Here is a 21,248-nt window from a genome sequence, read left to right on the forward strand (position 1 = left end):
CTGAGCTCTCAAATGCAGACTCTCCATAACTGGCTTCCTAACCCTGCACGCTCCAAGGGCCCTCGGCGAGATGGTGCTGGGAAATGGCTGCTCAGAATAATGTTCTTAAAGGCATCAAGTAAAATACGTGTATTTATAAAGGAAATCAGTTACTTTGAAGACAGCGATCAAAATACCACAGCCAATATGTGATATAACACTGTATGTGCTTTCTTACTAACACAATGAATAACAATCCATACCAGTGTTTTCAAATAACGATTACAAGGGCGCCTGGGTAGCTCAGTCAGTTGAGTGCCCAACTCTTGGTTTTGGCTCAGATCATGATTTCGAGGTTTGTGGGATCGAGCCCTGCATTGGACTCTGTGGTGACAGCCCAGAGCCTGCTTGGGATTCTCTCTCTCTCTCTCTCTCTCTCTCTCTCTTTCTCTCTCTCTCTGCTACTCCCTCCCTCTCTCTCTCAAAATGAGTGAATAAACTTAAAAAAAAAATAATAAAATAGTGCTTACAGTAAATAACATTCAAAATACCTGGCTACAATAAGCACATGAACACACAATATGAGAATATCCATGATTTCTATTGTAACAAAGTTGCAGGCCCTGCTACCCCGGTGTGCAGGACCAGTTACATACCTCATAAGTTTACCAACGGACCCCAAGTAGAGGCCAGCTGAAGGTTCCTGAGCACTGCCTGGAGTTTTGATGGTAAATAAATTAATTAAAAACTCCAAGTTTTTACACATATTGAAAATGGCTGAATTTTGGAAATAAAGGCTAAAGATGAGCCCAGATGACGTCACCCAAGGTCAAGGCTCAGACTCAGGAGACTCTGGTTTGAATCTTATACTTTTTAATTTTGTAAGAGAGATACTGAGATATAATTTATTGAAAAATAACTTACATACCATAATGTTCACCCATTTAAGGACTACAATTCAATGGTTATGAGTATATTTACAAAGGCCTGCAATCAACACCACTATTGAATTACAGAATATTTCAGTGTCCAGTTAAGAAACCCTAACCTCCCAATACTCCCTTCTCCCTAGCAACCACGAATCTGTTTCTGTCTCTATGGACTTCTCATACACAGTTGACTCTCATTATACATGGTAGTTATAGTCTATAAAGTCTCCGTGAACATTGAATTATTGAATACTGAAACATGGCTATTTGGAAAATACACGGTTAGGTTCCTGTGAGCCTCTGACCAATGTTTTGATCCACTGAGCAACATAAAACCTTCTGCTATATGTGTTTCTATTTAAAGATATATATTTAGTGGGGTGCTTGAGGGGCTCAGTCAGTTAAGCATCTGACTTTGGTTCAGGTCATGATCTCACGGCTCGTGACTCAGTCCCACAGAGACTGTCAGTAGAGGGCCCACTTCAGATCCCGACTCCCTCTCTCTCTGTCCCCCCCACCCCCGCCCCACTCTCTCTCTCTCAAAAATAAATAAACATTAAAAAAAGACATGTATTTAGTATATATTATTGATTCTTAATGTTGAACTCACAGCTAAGAGCACTTTCTATGTACAGCACATCACATCCCTCTTGCACTTAGGAAAACTCAGTAGCACTCCTGTGCTAGGCATGGAGTCCTTTTCAACAGTGAAATCACAAGAAAAGCACAGGAGGATTCTGGGAAGACGGCAGAGCAGGGGCCCCGGGCATCTCTCCCCCCCAGATGACAACAGCAGGGGCGGAACCTGTGTGACGGGACTGCTTTGGAACTCTGGACTCTGCCCGAGGCCTGCCACGTGTCCGGGAGAAGTAGTCGATTTTGGTCCATTCCAGCTCGTAGCACAGCAGCACCTACCCGTCCCGCGCCCCAGCCGTGTCGCAGGCAGCCGGGCACGTGTTTCTGGAGCAGCCCGCACAAGCCAGGTGGACGAAAAGGACCCTGTCCCCCAAACGGCAGGAGGCCATGCCCTGACCACACAGGTGCGGACTCAGAGGCTGGCGGCCATTGCTGTCACCCCTCCAGCTCCAGCTCGAGTGACTTCAAGGAGATAAGTGCCCTCTTATCCCCCTTTTGTTTTCCCCTTTTCCCCTTTGGGGAGCCACACGTTACAGACTAGGACACTGAAAAACAGCTGCCTATTGGGGGGAAGTTAGGAAGTGACAGCACATGTCCAAGGAAAGGCTCAGAAAAGACCGGGGAAGACATTAAATGGACACCTCAGGCTGACCCCCGGCACAGAGCCTGTAACCACGAAAAGAACGACGACAACAAAACAGCAAACCCTGGGGAAGGGGGAGAATCTGATTTCCAGAGTAACCGCATCATGAGATTCGAATGTCCAGCGCTCAGCAAATCACAAGGCACACAAAGAAACAGGGGACTTCGGCCCATCGAAAGGAAGAAGATAATTCAACAGAATCTGTCCCTAAAAAGGACCCGGTGTCAGATCTACTAGAGAGACTTTAAAGCAACTGTCTTAAAGATGCTGAAAGAACTAGAAGATGTGGATAAAATCATGAAAAAAAAGTATGAACAAAATGGAAATATCAGTAAAGAAGGAGAAAACCAGCAAAGAAACCCCAAAGAAATTCTGGAGCTGAAAAGTACAATAACTGAAATGAAAAATTGACTAGAGGGATTCAAAACAGATTTGAACAAACAGAAGAAATACCAGTGAACCTGAAGACACGACAGTGGAAATCATCAACACTGTGGAATAGAAAGTAAATGAAGAAAACGGAGACCGAGGGACCCATAGGACATTGTCAAGAGGACCGACACACACACTGTGGGAGTCTCAAAAGGAAAAGAGAGGGGCAGAGAGAATATTTGAAGAAACAATGGCTATAAATCTTCCTAACTTTAAGAAAGACATGAATATAAAATCCAAGACGCTCAGCAAACTCCAAATAAGATGAACTCAGACAGACCCACTCTGAGACAAGTTGTAACCAAACTTTCAAAAGACCAAGAATCTTGAAAGCACCAAGAGAGAGGGGAATCATCACACCCAAGGGGCCCTCAGTAAGCTTATCTGCAGATTTTTCACCAGAAACTTTGGGTTTCAGAGAAAGTGCACAACACATTCAAAACAGTGTACGAAGACAGGCCCGTCACGTGTGACTCCTATACCCAGCAAGACTGTGCTGCAAAGTGAGAGGGAGATCAAGACGTTCCCAGACAGACAAACGCCGTGGGAGGTGGGGACCACCGACCTTTTCTGCAAGAGCTGCTTGTTCCCGGGAGTAGGGCAGACGCAAGGACAGGACAGGAGACAGTCACTAGAGGCCGTGCGAGAACTAAGGTCTCGGGGCAGGCCAGCACACGGCCAGTTATAAACGGCACAGTTCACAAAAGAAAAAATAGACAAATTTGACTTTGTTCCAAATTAGAAATTTTGTACATCAAAAGACAATGTGCAGAGTATAAAGGCAACCTACAGAATGAGAGAAAATATTTGCAAATCCATATCTGACAAGGGATTAACATCCAGAACAAAAAGAGCCCCTGAAACTCAACAGCCAAAGGCAACCTTGTGCAAAAATGGGCAAAGGACCCGAACGGATGTCTCTCCAAAGAAGACGTACAAGTGCCCATGAAGCACTGCAAACACCAACATCACTAATGATTAGGGACTTGCAAATCAAGAGTACGAGATCCCACCTCACACCCATTGTGATGGCTACTTTTAAAGAACCAGAAAACAACAGGGGCTGGTGGGGGTGTGGAAAAACTGGGACCCTGTGCGCTGTTGGTGGGAATGCAAAATGGTGCGGCTGCTGTGGAAAACAGTATGACGGTTTCTCAAACACTTAAGAGTAGAACTACCACGTAAAGCAGCAATATTTACACTACAGAGCCTATACCCAAAAGAACTGAAAACAGGGTCTCAAAGAGATATTTGTCTCATGTCCACAGCAGCTAAAACACGGAAGAAACCCAGATGTCCGCTGATGGGTGAATGATGAACAAAACGTGGCCTATTCAAATGGAGTATCATTCAACCTGGAAAAGGAACGAAATGCCGGCAGTCTCTCCCCTGAGAAGAACCTTGACGACATAATGCTCAGTGAAGCGAACCAGTCACAAATACTGCGGGAATCCACTTCCAGGAGGCTCCTAGAGGGGTCACAATCATACAGGTAGAAAGTAGGGTGGAGGGCACCAGGGGCTGGAGGGAGGGCAGAACGGGGAGAGAGGCTCTAAAAGACAGAATGGCTCGGTTTTTCAGGATGAGAAGCATCGTGGAGACGGATGGGTATACAGCGGTGGCAAGCTTCGTTGTATGTATTTTGCCACAATTATTAAAAAAGAATAAGCACGGGGCGCCTGGGTGGCGCCGTCGGTTAAGCGTCCGACTTCAGCCAGGTCACGATCTCGCGGTCCGTGAGTTCGAGCCCCGCGTCAGGCTCTGGGCTGATGGCTCGGAGCCTGGAGCCTGTTTCCGATTCTGTGTCTCCCTCTCTCTCTGCCTCTCCCCTGTTCATGCTCTGTCTCTCTCTGTCCCAAAAATAAATAATAAAACGTTGAAAAAAAAAATTAAAAAAAAAAAAAAAAAAAAAAAGAATAAGCACAAAAAAGTGGGAAACATGGCAGTAAATAGACTGTGGCAAGGACACGCGTGTGCCGGAAGACCTGATGTGAGACGCGGACCCCGCTGCACTGGCGGCCGACCCTCCACTGCCCCGCGCGTCTGCAAGTGGCCGCCGAGCGTTGAGCATCGCTTTGGGGCCACGAATAAGTTTTAGCGACTCCGCAGACACAGACTCTGCACCTCAGAGCACAGACTGAACGCACCCCTCCGACAGCGGCCCGCACACCCGGCTACTCTCACCTGCCCCTCCTTCCAGGGTTCCCGCGAGCTGCGTCCCCTCAGTCCCGTCTACGACTGAGCCCCGTCCCACCGCACGTCTCGTGTGCACTCGCCGGTCTGCGCACACTGGGGCGTTTGCACCCTTTGGCCATCACGGACACTGCGGCAGTCAACAGCCACGCATAAGTTCCTGTGTGGGAATAGGATTCCCACATCCTGGTATTCTGTCGAAGCGTTTCCACATCTGTATTCACAAGGGAGGTTGGCCTGAAGTTTCATTGTGATGTGCCTGTGTGGTTTGGGGTAAGAGATTAACGAGTGGCAGACAAAGTATGTTTCCTAAACATAACTGTGGGTTTACTTCAACATCTGTTAGAAGGCTGATGGCTCTTCACTTGTGATAGGAGTACAGATTTCTCCTAAAATATACACCACGGTATAGAAAGTTATTAGGTAAGTGACAGAGTGAGGGTGGCTGCAGTAAAATCATGAAAACAGTATTACTGTGACTGACATCTCGGAACACCTGCTGTAGGAAAAGAACGTGGGACCCGAGTGTCACCTCCCAGGGTAGCCTCAGCGATGCCCTGCCTGCAGATGGGCACTGCCTTTCACACAGTTAGCAAGTCTGTCCTGAACATGGAGGGTGTCAGGACGGCTCCTGCTTCCTACCATCCACAGCAACACAGTTGTCCCGCCTCTCCCACCTGGACACAGTATTTACAGCAAGGGTCCACTGAGCATGGCAAGAGCAGAGCCCGTTTCCCCAGTGATGGAATCGAGGCGCTGAGCTTTGTGAATATTAGGAGTACTTTCTTTTTTTCTTTTATTTATTTTCAGAGAGAGAGAGCACACAGCAGGGACAGAGAGAGAGGGAGAGAGAATGAATCCCAGGCAGGCTCTGAGCTGTCAGCACAGAGCCCACCGTGGGGCTCGAACTCACAAACCGTGAAATCATGACCTGAGCTGAAATAGAGTTGGATGCTTAGCTGACTGAGTCACCCAGGCACCCCAGGAGCCCTTTCCTATTTAAGTATGGCAACTATTGTTTGTTTGTTTTTAATTTTTTATGTTTATTTATTTTTGAAAGAGAGAGAGAGAGACAGACAGACAGGGTGTGAGTCAGGGAGGGGCAGAGAGAGAGGGAGACACAATCCGACGCAGGCTCCAGGCTCCGAGCTGTCAGCACAGAGCCCGACGCAGGGCTCGAACCCATGAACTGTGAGATGTCGACCCGACGTAAGGTCAAATGCTTAACCGACGGAGCCACCCGGGTGCCCCAAGTATGACAACTATCTGAGGTAGGTGCTGCTCTCCCACGTTATAGACCAGAAAGAACACTAGGGATCAGCTGGGCAGAGTCAGTGAGAAGGTGCTAGAGGCAGGGTCTGAACTGGGGTCCCTGACAGAGGTCTCTGTCATGTGACCGAGAAAGGCACGGGTTGCAGGTGACACACTACGGGGCGGGGGAAGAAACCCTAAGCCAGCCAATTAAACTTTGAGCTATTTCTCTCAGGGCAGTGGCAGAGGGAAAGTAAACAATGAAGACAGGACACAGGGCCTCAGCCAGCAAGCTGAAAAGAGGCAGAGCCGCCAGAGCCGCCCCTGGGAAGTGGACACACTCGTGGGCACACAGACCTCGGAGCTTCCTGTGTCACCTCAGCTTCGGAGGGTCCACGGCACGGGGTGCCAGGTGTCAGCAGCACTTTGAGGGAAAGGCGCGCCCTCGGTGGCACCTCCAGTTCAGCTCCACACAGACAACACTCGTTCCCTCTGTGACCGATGGATGACCAAGCCCGCGTGCAGATCTCCGGTTTACACGGTGCTCCGCACCCACTGCTCACCCTCCCGCACCCTGAGAGCAAGCACTGTGACCCGGGATGGCCAGGGCGGAGCGGCGGGACGTGGCCCCGATGGCCAGCGAGGAGCCCTGAGAACGGCCGCTAAGTAAGGCACAGAGAAGCAGAGTAACAGGACAGAGATCGGGCCGAGGGGACACGAGGTGACTGGGTAGCGCGGTCTGAGGGCGGGCCTCTCTCCGAGGGCGGCTCCAGGCGGGGGGCAGCCGGGCGCAGGTGCGGCCAGAGCAGCCGGCAGGAGGACGCGGCAGAGCCCGGGGTCACGTGGAGGCAGCGGAGCAACACTGCAGGGCTGGGGACGAAGCAAAAGCCACTACGCGGAAGTGACGGTGCCATCAGCGGGACAGCCAGGCTCAGCAGGGACTGAAGACGCAGAGCTGTCTGATCTCGTGCCAGAGAACCAGGCAGAAGGTGAGGTCAGCGGGTCTCCCGCTGTTCCCTTCCAGCAGCACAAAAAGAAGAGAGAATGTTCGCGGAACCGCGGCCAGCACGCCCTGAGCTCTCCGCACGTGCGCCTTCTCCCCTCGGGACAACGTGATGCCGCAGCAGGGACTGAGGCACCGCCTGCCCTCAGAACCAGGCGCCCGGCTATACGCCTCGGCCTCCAGCGTCCCGGCCTCCTTCTGTTCCGAACACTGTGGCTGCTGCTCCCGGTCTCTGCTCAGCTCTCCTGCCCCCACCGAGGCCACTGCAGCCAACACAGCGAGCCACGGCGGTCACCCTGCAAGTGTCCCCTGCGGGCGGTCTGTGCGCTCGCTGTGGGCACAGAAGTTCCAGTCACGACCAAGTCAGCCAGGAAACGCCTCCCTGCAGGCGTCTCTTTCCTTCAGTATTTTATTTGGAAATGGGAAGATTCTCCCAAGTGTAGAGATGAGACCAGCACAAGGCCCAGCTTCGACTCAACAGCGGGGCACACGCCCTCCCAACCATTAACCTACGTTAGCAGCCGGTTTTCCCATAAAATGATACTGTTACAGCAAAGCTAGACCCTCAGAGCTAAAAGTTAGCCAAAGTTATAATTTAAAGCTAGCATAAGTTTCCAATCCTAAAAAGACAGTGGAAAACACACACTAGCAACCACAAGTTTCATTCCTGGGTTACTGGCTAATGCCGTTTTGTTAGCGAACTCGCATCCAGTTAAAATATGAAAGCATCAATAGTATTTCTTCCTCAGTCTTTAAAAATCAGAAGTCAACACTCTTTAAGATTGAAAATGCATTTAAAATTTTGAAGACTTTCTAATAAACTGGTGTTGACCAAACACATGTTACCTTCTTTCCTACCACAGGCTAGAAAAGAGAATCGCATGGCTCTGTAGCAACAGACAAAACCGAAAACTGCATGTTTGAAATGGGTGCAGCGGCCCCCGGTACCTCGTTTCTGGATGAAGACCCTGAGCAGGGGGTTGGCGCTCGAGACCGCCTTGCAGAAGTTGTCATCATTGTTGATGGGCAGCAGGTCGCCGTGCACATCTGCATAGCCAATGGTCACGTCTGTGTTGGAGATGTGGTGCGTGTGAACCACCAGGTTGTAGAAGTCTTCAAACTTCCCTGGCTTTTGACGGTCTAAGGAAAATCTCCGGAACTCAGCCCCAAACTACAATGCAAGAGACAGGGGGGACATAAGTAGCAGGGAAAGGACGGGAAATAAGGCTTGTTCACGTCATGCCAAGCGCATCCTGAGCCTCCGTGAGGCCCGGACACAGCGGTGAACTGTGTCCCTGTCCTCATAGAGCTTCTGCAAACAGACAAGGAAAGGGGAGACAGGAGTGTGGGGGATCAGTTCACTCAACGCTGACCTGTGTCCTGAGGACAGGACAGGTGCTGGAGCTCAGGCTACTGAAGAAAAAGCAAGGTCAAAAAGTATTATGAGTATGGTGGATGAGATTGAAACAGGAGCCTGTGCTCAGTGAGGGCCTTCACCTGGGGTGGCTGTCCAGGCTCAGCTTGCGGTGTCCGCACAGCCCCGAGACAGGGGCAAACACTCATAGGCAGGAGGGAAGGAAGGCCAGCTGAACACTCTGTATTTTTCCTGAGGGCAATGGGTGGTCCTGGAACAATTTCAATTTTAAGCAAGGAACTGATTTGATATGATTTGCATTTGATTTAAAAAAAAAAAAATTTATGTATTTACTGAGAGACAGAGGGAATGAGAGAAAGCAAACGTAGGAGCGACAGGGGGGCAGACAGAGAGAGCACAAGAGAGAGGGAATCCCAGGCAGGCTCTGTGCTGTCAGTGCAGAGCCCCACGTGAGATCATGACCTGAGCAAAAATCAAGAGTCAGATGCTTGACGGACTGAGCCACCTAGGGGCCTCTGATTTGTATTTTTTCAACGTTTATTTATTTTTGGGACAGAGAGAGACAGAGCATGAACGGGGGAGGGGCAGAGAGAGAGGGAGACACAGAATCGGAAACAGGCTCTAGGCTCCGAGCCATCAGCCCAGAGCCCGACGCGGGGCTCGAACTCACGGACCGCGAGATCGTGACCTGGCTGAAGTTGGATGCTCAACCGACTGCGCCACCCAGGCGCCCCTGATTTGTATTTTTAAAAGACCAAAGGATCAAAAGTGGAAGCAAAAGTGAAAGAAGGAAGGACTGTGGTAAAAAGAAGGCTTCACAAATCTCAGGGAGACACGAACGTGGGCCCTGGTCCCGCCCAAAACACAGAGCAGGTTTCTCTCTCAAAAGACGGTACTCACTCCGCCTGCTCTGGGAGATGCCCAGGGCCCAACTTTCCTGACAGTCCCTGGCCCTGGCACAGTTCTCTGCCAGGAAAGGACCCTAGGTCACCTCCCACGGGCTGAACCATCCTGGGATCCGAGGACACCACCTCTGTTTGGCCTAAGGGTTTCTGGATTAGGACATGCTGCTGTCCCTCGCTTGGCAATACAGACCTTTATTCATCAGGCAGCACAGATTCAGTGCTCTTCAACACAACTGAAAACTAATTATAGTGGTTCCAAAATACACAAAAATGAAATGTCTAATGTTTACACAATACGAGTCATTACATCATCTAGACATTATGTCAACTAGTCAAGGGCAAATCAACTCAAACCATATGGGTTTGTGTGGTTCTCAAAGTGGGCAGGCATCAGAATCACCTGGAGGCCCCTAGAGGTCTGGACTGGGCTGATCTGGAGAGCGGGCCCCATAATTTGCATTTTTAACAAGTTCCCAGGAGAAGCTGATGCCCTTGGGCTGGGGACCACACCATAAAACACTGGTTTTAAGGGAATCAGTCTCCAAATCTCCGTGGCCACAGATCTCTGAGAACCAGAGTCTGCTGTTCCATTTCCCTTTTTAAAAAACAAAACAAACCTCTCACCCATCCCGCATTGCCCCAGGAATAAAATACTTCAGCACGCAGGACAGTGGGACATTCCGAAATACTGGTTCGAGAAAAGCCACCTTCGATGGGCAAGCACAATCCCTAAGGCCTCCTCCCACGTACTGGGTCAGGGGAGGAGGGGCTCCGGGCTCAGCCCAGAGGGCCACGCGGCAAGGCTCTCCCCCGCCACTCTGCCGCTGTCAGAGGTGCCCACCTTGAGATGGGGCCTGTGAACACAGCACAGCAAACCGAGAAATCCCTCCCGCATTGCTGAGAGGTCAGCATTCCTCCTCTTCTCCATATTTATCCCAGCATGCACCATTGGCTGGCCCAGGGTGAGCAGCACACAATCTCTCACACACAGGCTTACATCCTGGGGCCACAAAACTTTTGAAGACACAAGAGTTCAAGCCTACATTAATGTGATCTTTTTTCAGATTCGGTTATGTCGTCACATCATGAATATTTATTTCAACAACAGCCGTCATCTCTCCCATCTCAGATCTAATACAAGCTAACTTCCAGAGCAATTAGTTCTTATCAGTATGCACCCTCTTTTCATTAAGCACATAAGGAGAGTTCAATGGTGTCCAATGAAATCAGCGTATGCCTCTGAGTTTCATGTGCGGTTCTTGATTCTTCCCCCAAACTGGACACCGCGCACTCACTCTGATTTAAGGGACACCGGCTGCCTCTCCTGACTCACTCCCCCTGGATTAGGCCACATTCTAGGTGAGCAGTGAGAAACAGCCCATGCTGGGCCAAGTCCCTCCTGCATTTGGCAGTCAATCTAAGGTTAGTCTAATTTGTTTCTCCAGTCTTTTAGTGGTTTTCTTCAAAATACGTCTTTATAATTTTTTTTAAACTTTTTTTTTAGAGAGAGAGAGAAAGAGTGAGTGAGCAGAGGAGAGGGCACAGGGAGACTGAGAGAGAATCTTAAGCAGGCTCCACATGGAGCCCGACACGGGGCTCACGAACAGGACCCTGGGATCATGACTTGAGCCACCCAGGTGCCCCTTCTTCAAAATACGTCTTAACGTGTGCATTGGAAACGAAAATGAATCCAGACTGCTTCCTGACAGAAAGCAAGTCTGATTTGTATTTGATAATGAGGCTGACTTTGTTAATCCATCCAGCAGTATGGTGAACAATGCTTCTTACGTTGAATGAGTCCCAAAGTTTGGCAAAAAGAGGTATGAAATGGGATATTAGCATGTTTCCTAATTTTTTTTATCATGGCAAAAAACACATAACGTAAAGTTTACCATTAAAAAATTTTTTTTAATGTTTTCTTATTTTTGAGAGAGAGAGACAGAGTGCAAGCAGGGGAAGGGCAGACAACAAGAGAGACACAGAATCCGAAGCAGACTCCAGGCTCTGAGCTGTCAGCACAGAGCTGGATGTGGGGCTCCACCTCACAAACCGTGAGATCGTGACCTGCGTCGAAGTCAGAGGCTTGACGGACTCAGCCACCTGGTGCCCCTAAAGTTTACCGTCTTCACCATTACTTAAGTGTGTGTCTTCATATCTCGTGCAACTGAGTCCATCCCCATTAAACACGGACTCCCAGCCCCTCCCCCAGTCCCTGCTGACACCACCTACCTGCCCGTCTGTATGAATATGACTCCTCTGAGTACTTTATATGAGTGGAATCATCCATTTTTGTCTTTCTGTAACTGGCTCATTCCCCTGATCAAACATGTAATTTGCAACACTCTCATTCTGTGGGTTGCTTTACTCTGTGGATCTGGGTCCTTCTAAGGGGAAATGTTACGGATGTGAGCAGGGCACAGGAGGCAAAGGTAGACTGAGGCCGCTGTCGAACTTGCCTGCCAACCTAGGGCAGGTGCCATAATGTCAGTTTTTCTTAAAACTTTCCTTAGTGAGCACTTAGCTTTGAAGTTGTACCTGTTCTGGACTGAGGAGACGGCCTCCCAAACAGACACCTCCCTTTGTGGAGTTCTGCAGGTTTGAATGTGGGACAGCAGGCGAGTGTCTGATGCTCAACCGTCACTACCTTGTCATGAGCCTTGCCGCGGGAACAAACTCCTATAGCGAGGCTTGGCATTTCAGGGTGGTCTCCAGAAAACTTTAAAGTTGGTTCAGGCATTTGCATAGGGATCCCTATGTACTAATGCAGTGGTCTTCAAATGTCACATACCTCCTAAGGAATTCTGAAAAACTACCACTATAAAAAGGATAACATATTTTTAAGTTAGCATCTAAATTTTTCATAACAAAAATAAATAGTGGCAAGGGATATAATTTCCAGCATACTGTATTTCTTTTAAAAATAAATATTTTATCAGACGATCTTTTAAATACAGTCAATGAAAGCTAAATGCCATAGTGATATGATGTTACCACCATGCATTTTAAAATAGAATAACCAACTCTTTTATAACAATCCGAAATTCCACATGGGCTTTTTTTCTGTTTGGTCCCTTGTTTCTATCACACTGCTCCAAGAGGACTGAAGCCTAGTATTTTATCATAATAATTTATGCTGGAGTACCCTGCCACTCTTCTATGCAAGAAAATCAGATAAATTGAATTAAACATTCTTTTTCACATGGCCACAAGGCTCTATTTGTGGAGAATATTTCTATATTGGTGTCAGTGGTATGGAGTTTTAATTTTGCAAGATGGAAAGAGTACTGGACGGTATGCACAACGGTGTGAATGTAAACTGTATACTGTGAACTGTGTGCTCAGAAACTGGCTATGATGGTGAACTTAATGTCTGGGTTATGGACCAAAACTATACAGTAACATAAAATAAATAGATTTTTTACAGTAGAAAGTTTGTAGCCTAAGTCATCACAATGATTAAATCATGATTGAAACAGAGTTACACATTTTCATATATGATTATTAACCATCCCAAGTAAACACCTAAAAAATCTTTCATGAGGAGTGTTTTTGCTAAATGAGGTCAGAGTAACACTGGCTCTTTTGCTCCTTCTCCTCCCTGTGAATGTAAGTTGATGGGACTGAGGGCTCAGAAGGCATGCCAGACCTCAGCTCTGTGACTCTTACCAAGTAATGTGCCAAAAATAAATAATCATAGAGTGGTCTATCATTAACAATATTTTTAATAATCTATTAGCTGACAATTAGGACAATTTTCAACGCTGTAGACAGCAAAGTCTTGGAAACCTCTGGACTTGCAATATTTACTGCCCAATCCTTGGAACCACTTTTTCAATTTCTGGTAAGTACACCAAGAATTATATGCCAACGAATCGTGTCTGCATTTAGAGGAAACTTGTTTAACCTGATATAAAGGGAAGTAAAAATATAAAGTCAGTACCCCATGCTAATATATATATATTTAACTAAAATGCTTTTATCATACTGAAGTTGGATTCTTATGTAACAATACCATTACCAAAAGTCACTCAAAATGGATAAATGACCTAAATGTAAAACCTGAAACTACAGAATTCTTAAATAAAAACATAGTGCAAAAGCTTCAGGACACTGGGTTTGGTAGTGATTTACTCGATATGACACCAAAGGCACAGGTAACAAAAGAAAAACAGACACTGGACTTAATGAAAACTACCTTTTGTGCATCAGAAGACACTATCCACAGAGTACAACAGCCTGCAAAAAGGGATAATACTCAGAATATACAGAGAACTCCTAAGTCCAACTGGTATATATCCATACAACGGAGTGTCATTCAGCCTGAAAACGGAAGGGTGTTCTTTCAGCTGCTGCAACATGCACGAAGCTGGAGGACTGTGCTGTGTGAAACGAGGCAGCAGCAGAAGGGTGAGGGCTGTGTGGTCCCACGTGTAGGAGGTCCCGGGAGCCATCAGATCACGGAGACAGAAAGCAGGTGGTAGTTGCAAGGAACTGGGAAGTTATTGCTTAACTGACAGACTTTTGGTTTTACAAGACGAAAAGAGCTCTGGATATGGAGGTGGGGGGGGGGGCGGCGGCTGCACAACCGTGTGAACGTACTTAGTGACACTGAAGAGCACACGTAAAATGGTTAAGTGGCAAATTTTATGTCATGTGTATTTTACCACAGTGAAAGAAATGGAGGGGAATAAGATACCCACAGGAGGCTGGGAAAAGCTCTGAAATTCCTACAAACACAGAAGGCCACACACACATGCAGTGCTGTGTGCATGATCAGGAGAGACCCAAGAAGGCTATATCATCTCTATCTGGTTGACCTGGGATTCTGTGAGTCAGGACGTGAAGGCTAAAGTGGAGCATAAGCAGCTGGAACTGACACACACAGAGAGCCTCGAGCAGAGGCTGGGGGACCTACTGGTTGAGCTCACATAAGGAAATCTCTGTGCAATCACCAGATGACCATGAAGCTAACAGTGGTCGCACATAACAAATAATACACTTTACAGAATTTGTCCAGGAAAGTCACTAAACAAACAAAAAGCAGCAAAGAAATAAACATTAAAAAAAATTAAAATGTCTAGTTTTCAGCAAATTTATGAGATATATCAAGAAACGGAAAAAAAAATGGCCTCCATGCAGAGGAAAATAAGCAGCCAATGAAGGGCCCAGATGCTGCACTTACGAGACAAAGATTTTAGATCAGCTATTATAATTATGTTCAAATAAGTGAGGGAAACCAAGTCTAAAGATCTGAAGGAAATCATGAAAGCAATGTCTAACCAAACACAGAATAAAAACAAAGAGATGGAGATCATTAAAAAAAATTTTTTTTAATGTTTACTTATTTTTGAGAGAGAGAGGGAGATAGAGCGTGAGTGGGGGAGGGGCAGAGAGAGAGGGAGACACAGAATCCGAAGCAGGCTTTAGGTTCCGAGCTGTTAGCACAGAGCCTGATGTGGGGTTCGAACCCAGGAACCGTGAGATCGTGACCTGAGCCGAAGTCGGACACTCAACTGACTGAGCCACCCAGGCGCCCTGGAAATCATTTTTAAAAAAAGAATCAGATTGAGATTCTAGAGTTGAAGAATATAATAACTACAGTAAAAATGTCCTAGAGGGACTCAACAGAAAATCAGAGGTGGTCAAAGAAAGAATCAGAAAATACGAGGATAGGTCAATTGAGACTGTATAGTCTAAGGAGCAGAAAGAAAAAAGAATGAAGAAAAATGAGCAGAGCCTCAGAGACCTGTGGCGTATTACCATGCATCCAAAGAAACACAGCTGGAAGTCCCAGAGCAGGAGAGAGAAAAAAGCAGAAAGAATATTTGGAGAAACAATGTGTATAAACTTCCCAAATGTAATGAATTTAACTACATATCCAAAAGTTCAACAAACTACAATGAACATAAACTCAATGAGATACACAACTAGATGCATCCTAGTCAAACTGTAAAACCCAAAGCCAAAGAGAGAATCTTAAAAGAAGAAAAACAATTCATCCTATATAAAAGATCTGCAAGGATATGAATAACTGACTTCTTATCTGAAATCACGGGGGCTAAAATGCTGTGGGGTAACATGTTTGGGGGCACAATGTCAACTGAAAATTCTATATCCAGCACAACTACCCTTCAAAAAATGAAGGAGAAACAAGACAGTCCAAAATAAACAAAAACTGGGAGAACTGTTACCAGCAGGCCTGCCTTACAAGAAATATTAAAGCTATCCTTGAGGCTGAAACAAAAGACCACTATATATTTACTGGAATAAACAGTAATGTTAAATGTAACTACAGAGGTATATGTAAATGGAAGAAAAGTATACTTTTGCCTGCTTGTAACTTGTTTCTTCTGATTAAGAGACAACTACAGAGGCAGCTTATTTTCCTGCTTCCAACATTTGTAGTTGCTGGCAGCGTGTACTTGGTCTCCGTCAGGCACACTGACCCCATAGCCAGACTAAGGTCCAAAGTGGCAACACTGGGTGTGGGGCCTCTGGCTTTCCCTGGATAGTGCCAAGCTCTTGTGAGTGGAACGGGCCTGTGTTGTCCCCCAGAATGAAGTATTGACACATGCTACAACAAAGATGAACCTTGAAAACATGCTAAGTGAAGGATGCCAGATACACAAGACCACGTACTGTATGATGTATTTGTATGAAATGTATGGAATACGCAGATTCACAGAGAAAACAGACTAGTGGTTACCAGGGGCTGGGGACAGGAACGAATTGAGAACGGCTGCTAAGAGGTAGGAGGTTTATTTTTGGAGTGAAGAAAATACTTTAAAATTAGGTAGTGGTAATGATTGCACAAGTCTGTGAATATACTAAAAACCACTGAATGTGTACTTTAAAGTTGTGAATTTTATTTCACATGAATTATAGCTTACAGAGCTGTTATTTTTTAAAAAGGTTTCACCTCAAAGAATAATTTTCTAAAATAGCCGACTGAAGACTGATTGGAAGCTGTATTCAGAAACTTGGAAACCCCAGAGAGTGACACTGGCCAAGTACAATGGAGGCTCTGCTTTTGCTCTAGGCATACAGGAAACGCTAAAGGACCAAGTGTCCAAGCATCTGTTGTCAGCACACATCAATTTAGAAGATAAAGACTTAAGAACTCAGGGAACCCCCCAGGGATACCCCCCCCCCCCCCCCCCCCCCGCCTGTCATTACTGCTGGGTCGTGAGACTTAGTCCAAGCTGGTAGGGCAAGCTTTTCCAGTTCAAGTTGGTCCACAGTGTTGAATTGGTAAGGACAGAGGGCAGGCACTCTGAGCAGGGTAGAACTTGCCTTCCCTCACACCCATCTCCACCCTGGCCCCAAACTGCAAAAGGCTCTCAGTCCCTCTTGTCCCATTCAGAAACTAAAACTTCATATGAATGATATTTTTGGAGTCCCAAGGCTCTGGCAATACAAATCTATTTTCACCAATCAACGTCATGTGACTCCAAGGATAATCTGCTACCACTAACATGATTAGTTCTTATTTTCCAAGTTAAAAATATAAAAAAATTTTTCTTGATACCTAATGAGGTCTTTCTGCACTTACCCGTATGTTTAAAAAAAAAAAAACCTATTTTGTGTAGGACCCTGCAGGGCACAAAAGGCTTGTTTGGGTTAGCTGTCTTCGTGCACACAATTAAGTCCTAAGCTTCCCCATGGGAAGTGCCCTTCCAAGAGTTCACACGGAGGGTCTCAGAGAAGGTGAGAGATTTGCCCAAGGCCACACAAACCCTTGATTCCAGGTTGGAAATAAGACTCCGTTTCTTGACTGATCCTTTTCTACATGGGCAGTGCTGAGCTGCCGCCACTCCAAGCTAACCGAAAAAACCATTCTTCCTACCACTGAAAACATGGTTCCCAGATTTCCTCTTACACTCACTCAGGTAACATTTACTTAAAAACTCTAAAATGTCACATGAAAAAAATGTTTTTTTAAGTTATTTATTTATTTTCAGAGAGAGAGAGGAAGAGAGAGGAGACTGTGAGCAGGGGAGAGGCAGAGACAGAGGGAAAGAGAGAGAACCCTGAGTAGGCTCTGCACTCTCAGTGCACTTGAACTCACAAAGGCGTGAGAACATGGCCTGAGCTGAAACCCAAGAGTCTGACACTTAACCGACTGAGCCCCCCAGGTGCCCCTAAGATGGCACATTTCTGATGATTAAGAAGCAGCTCTGGCACAAGGTGGCACAAGGTCATCCCCTCCGTGAGGGCTAAGGTCAAGGAGAAGAGGAGGAAATCAAACCTAGCACTTTCTTCTCATCTAGGCCGCTTCACACAGTGTCTTTCTAGCTAAAGAGGGCACTCAGCGCTTGAACCCCATGTGATGTCCCCACATGCTGCGAAGATTGTAGGGGAGGCAATTAATCACTGTTTCTATCACTTGAGGACTAAAAGCTCACACGTTCGTATTTCTAACAGTTTTGTGGGGGCAGGAGATGCACATACACCATTTTTAATCTCAAGCCTAGAAAAGAGGAAAATCGAGGTCTAGTTTCTGGTATGACACTTGAGGTGCCATGTGGAGCCCAGAGTTCTGGGGTCAGTTCAGTACCTGGGCTGGCTCACAAGGGTCACGTGCAGGGATATTGCACTGAGACATCTGTGCAGTGTGTGACAGGATGTTCGTGGAGGCCTCTCCAACATGTATGCTTAAAAAAAAAAAAACAGAACAAAACTCGAACTACACACTGTTTCGTGTGTTTTTCTTTATGGTTTGAACAGGGGTAGAATCACACAGCTCAAAAGTCAAAAGGTATTCAGTAAAAAGTCTCCCAGCCACCCTGCCCCTTCCCCACTGGAGCTGGTGATTTCAGTTGTACGCGCCCTTCAAAAGGTGTTTTCTGCATGTGAAGGCACATGTGAACTGTATCTATATTCCTTCTTTTCTAAATAAATGGTAGCATGCTATCCACACTGGTCAACTCTGGAGGTTTTTTTTTTTTTTTTCCCCACTTATCTTCTATATTTTGAAAACATTCTTTTTCTGGATGCTCATGGTCTTGTAAGGGAGGAATCTCTAACTCTCAGATGTCCCTGAACTGAGAAAGGTTAAGTCACTTGGCTCCTGGTTTGTAAGGTACCCACAGACAGGGACATGACAGGGTATCGTCAGACTCACCAGGGAAGGTCACAGGAGCCAGGTGTTAAGGTAGAGTTTTTACCAGTTAAAATTTGCTTAGTAACTGGGTCACTTCTAAGGCACCTCCCAAACCCCAGGGAGCCACAAATTTGGTTATTTATTTTACAAATTTGCAATTACCATATGAGTTAGGGCAGCAAACTGCCATAGCTCACACTAGAGTACGAGCCCAGGAGCATGGGGTCTGCTTGTTCTAGACTAGTAGAGTCCCTAATATACAGTAGACACACAAATTTTCATTGAATTAATGAATTAAACTTCTGTCAACTGGTTTTAAAATAAAATTCTAGAATTTTAATTAAGTGGACATTGACTGACAGTCTCAAAACAGGAACGCAGTAGGAGATACAAGCATGAAGTCACAAACCATGTCCCATGTCACACATCAGCCCTGTCCCATGTATGTTAGATTTGAAGACAAATGCCAGTCCCCCCAACCTCCCCAACACAAGGGTGAGGTTTTCACCGTCAAAACCAAGGAGACAAGGGGCGCCTGGGTGGCGCAGTCGGTTAAGCGTCCGACTTCGGCCAGGTCACGATCTCGCGGTCCGTGAGTTCGAGCCCCGCATCAGGCTCTGGGCTGATGGCTCGGAGCCTGGAGCCTGTTTCCGATTCTGTGTCTCCCTCTCTCTCTGCCCCTCCCCCGTTCATGCTCTGTCTCTCTCTGTCCCAAAAATAAATAAACGTTGGAAAAAAAAACCAAGGAGACAATGTCCCAATGACTATTTGCAAACAGGTGAGTAAACAGGCAAACTGAGGGGTCTTCAGCCACGTAACACACACTCTCTGTGGTAATCAGGTTGTGACCCTGCTTCAGATGGCTCAATGATAACGGCCAGTTTTAAAGGCAGGAAAGGTCATGGGGTCTCAATCACACCCACGGGCTGCCTGAAGCTGTTTCTTAAAGAAAGGCCTGGTTTCCAAATTACTTTCCCAGGAAGGAAGGGTAGTCAGTTTCTCTGACCACATGCCCTCTGCTCTGGATAAACCTGGGTGGGAGCCCTTGGTTCATGGACACCAGGCTGTGCCTTCCGCTAGTGACCATGCATCACCCACCACACACTTGCTGCAGGCAGACGCACTCTCCCAAGAGCCTCTGCGGCCATGTCCCACCTGCTTCCCAGCTCATATCCCTTCCTTGGGCAGAACTGACTCTAAAAGAGAAGTACATCTGAGAAGCATCATTAGCTTTCACTGCTTCCTTTCACCAGACAGCGACCCCAAGAACCACCAAATCACCAGGATACTTCTCCAAAAGTGTCATACTAAGGGACATGTGTCTTTTATTTGAACTCACTCCTCCAAAATACCAAATAGGAACTTATTCACCAAGCAAAGATTTTCCTGTGCTGGTCTTTACAGTTGTAAAAGAAAAATATGGTCTCCATTTCATCCCCTGCCCCACCCCCCATCCCGGCATACGGTAGTCGTACAAAATACATTTACTGAATAACTAGTGTAATGTATGGCCCCTGCTTTTATCATCCAGTGAAAATGTATGGAGTGGTTCTACGCAACAGGCACTTCTCCTACACACTGGGGAAGGGAGTGAACCAAACAGAAAAAATGCCTGTCCTTATGAAACTTAAATTCCAGCGGGGAAGACAGGTAGCAAACTAAAAATAACGAGCGCCTAAGTCATAGAATATGTTAGAAGTTGGTAAGTGCCACGGGCGAAAGGCCAGAATAAGCCAAGAAGGCCACGTGTGCTCTCCAATTTGCTGGGAGTTATGTAGGAGTGCAGACCATCAGGGCACAAGGGCCACCTGGGTCTCTTCCCGAAGTCCGGGATGGGTTGGCCCCTGCTCCTCCTGCCCTGGACTAGAGGACTTGGGACAAGCCCCCCATCCTCTCTGAGCTCCAGCACAGAGCTGGTTCCCTCCTGCCGCTGCCGCTTCTACTCCTGGTCACTGTATTAATACAACTACCACAGAACAGTATTTTACTTAAAAAAAATTCTTCAGGGCTAGACTCCTCAGTTATCTCGAAACTGCCCTAACCTTGAGGGGACAAGGAGGGTCCTAGCCACTAAATCTCATTCAGACACGCACGGACCAGGGCGTGGGGCCGACCCACCCGGGACTCCTTGCGTAAGATGTTACTCATCTTGGATAAAAGATACTCCCGAGGGGCATCCAGGGGGGCTACTCTGTCCTTTCACGCACGACAAACCCAGACCTAAAATGCCACACTCACTTTACCCTGGTTATCGCTGCAGCTCCCGGAGCCTCCCCCGCCCCGCTGGGCCCAGCGTTAGGGGCCCTGCGTCCCAGGCCCGCTCCCTCCGAGGCGTCACTGCAGGGCTCCACCGACGCCCCGCCTCCAGCTCGGGCCCCGCCCACCCAGGCTCTGAGACCGCACCCCCTGAACACCTCCCAGTGAGGCCCCGCCTCCAGGCCTCTCAGGTGAGAGCAATCGCGGGAAGTCATCAGAAACCGAGATTTTCAAGGAAAACGTTCATCAAAATACAGTAGTTTTGGGGCGCTTGGGTGGCTCAGTCGGTTGGGCATCCGACTGGGGCTCAGGTCATGATCTCACGGTTCGTGGGTTCGGGCCCCACTGGGGCTCTGTGCTGACAGCTCTGAGCATGGAGCCTACTTCAGATTCTGTCTGTCTCTGTCTCTCCCTCTCTCTCTCCCTGTTCGCACTCTGTCTCTCAAAAATAAATTAACATTTAAAAATATTTACAGTAGTATAAAATGTTAACTGTAAAAGTTCACCAAACAAAGTACATCCCCAGGATGAAATATAATTAAG

The 21,248-nt window shown here is 47.1% G+C and overlaps 1 protein-coding gene across 1 annotated transcript in view; it reads right to left on the bottom strand.

The window, feature by feature from the left end:
- The window catches only part of PARD6G (par-6 family cell polarity regulator gamma), a 92,301-nt gene that overhangs the window by 57,373 nt on the left and 13,680 nt on the right, over positions 1-21,248 (bottom strand). The window contains exon 2 of the mRNA XM_045458087.1: positions 8,015-8,237. Within this exon, the coding sequence (XP_045314043.1) occupies positions 8,015-8,237 (223 nt within the window). The remainder of the gene's footprint in view (positions 1-8,014; positions 8,238-21,248) is intronic.

Source organism: Leopardus geoffroyi, chromosome D3 (genome assembly GCF_018350155.1).
Source record: "Leopardus geoffroyi isolate Oge1 chromosome D3, O.geoffroyi_Oge1_pat1.0, whole genome shotgun sequence".
Taxonomy (NCBI): Eukaryota; Metazoa; Chordata; class Mammalia; order Carnivora; family Felidae; genus Leopardus; species Leopardus geoffroyi.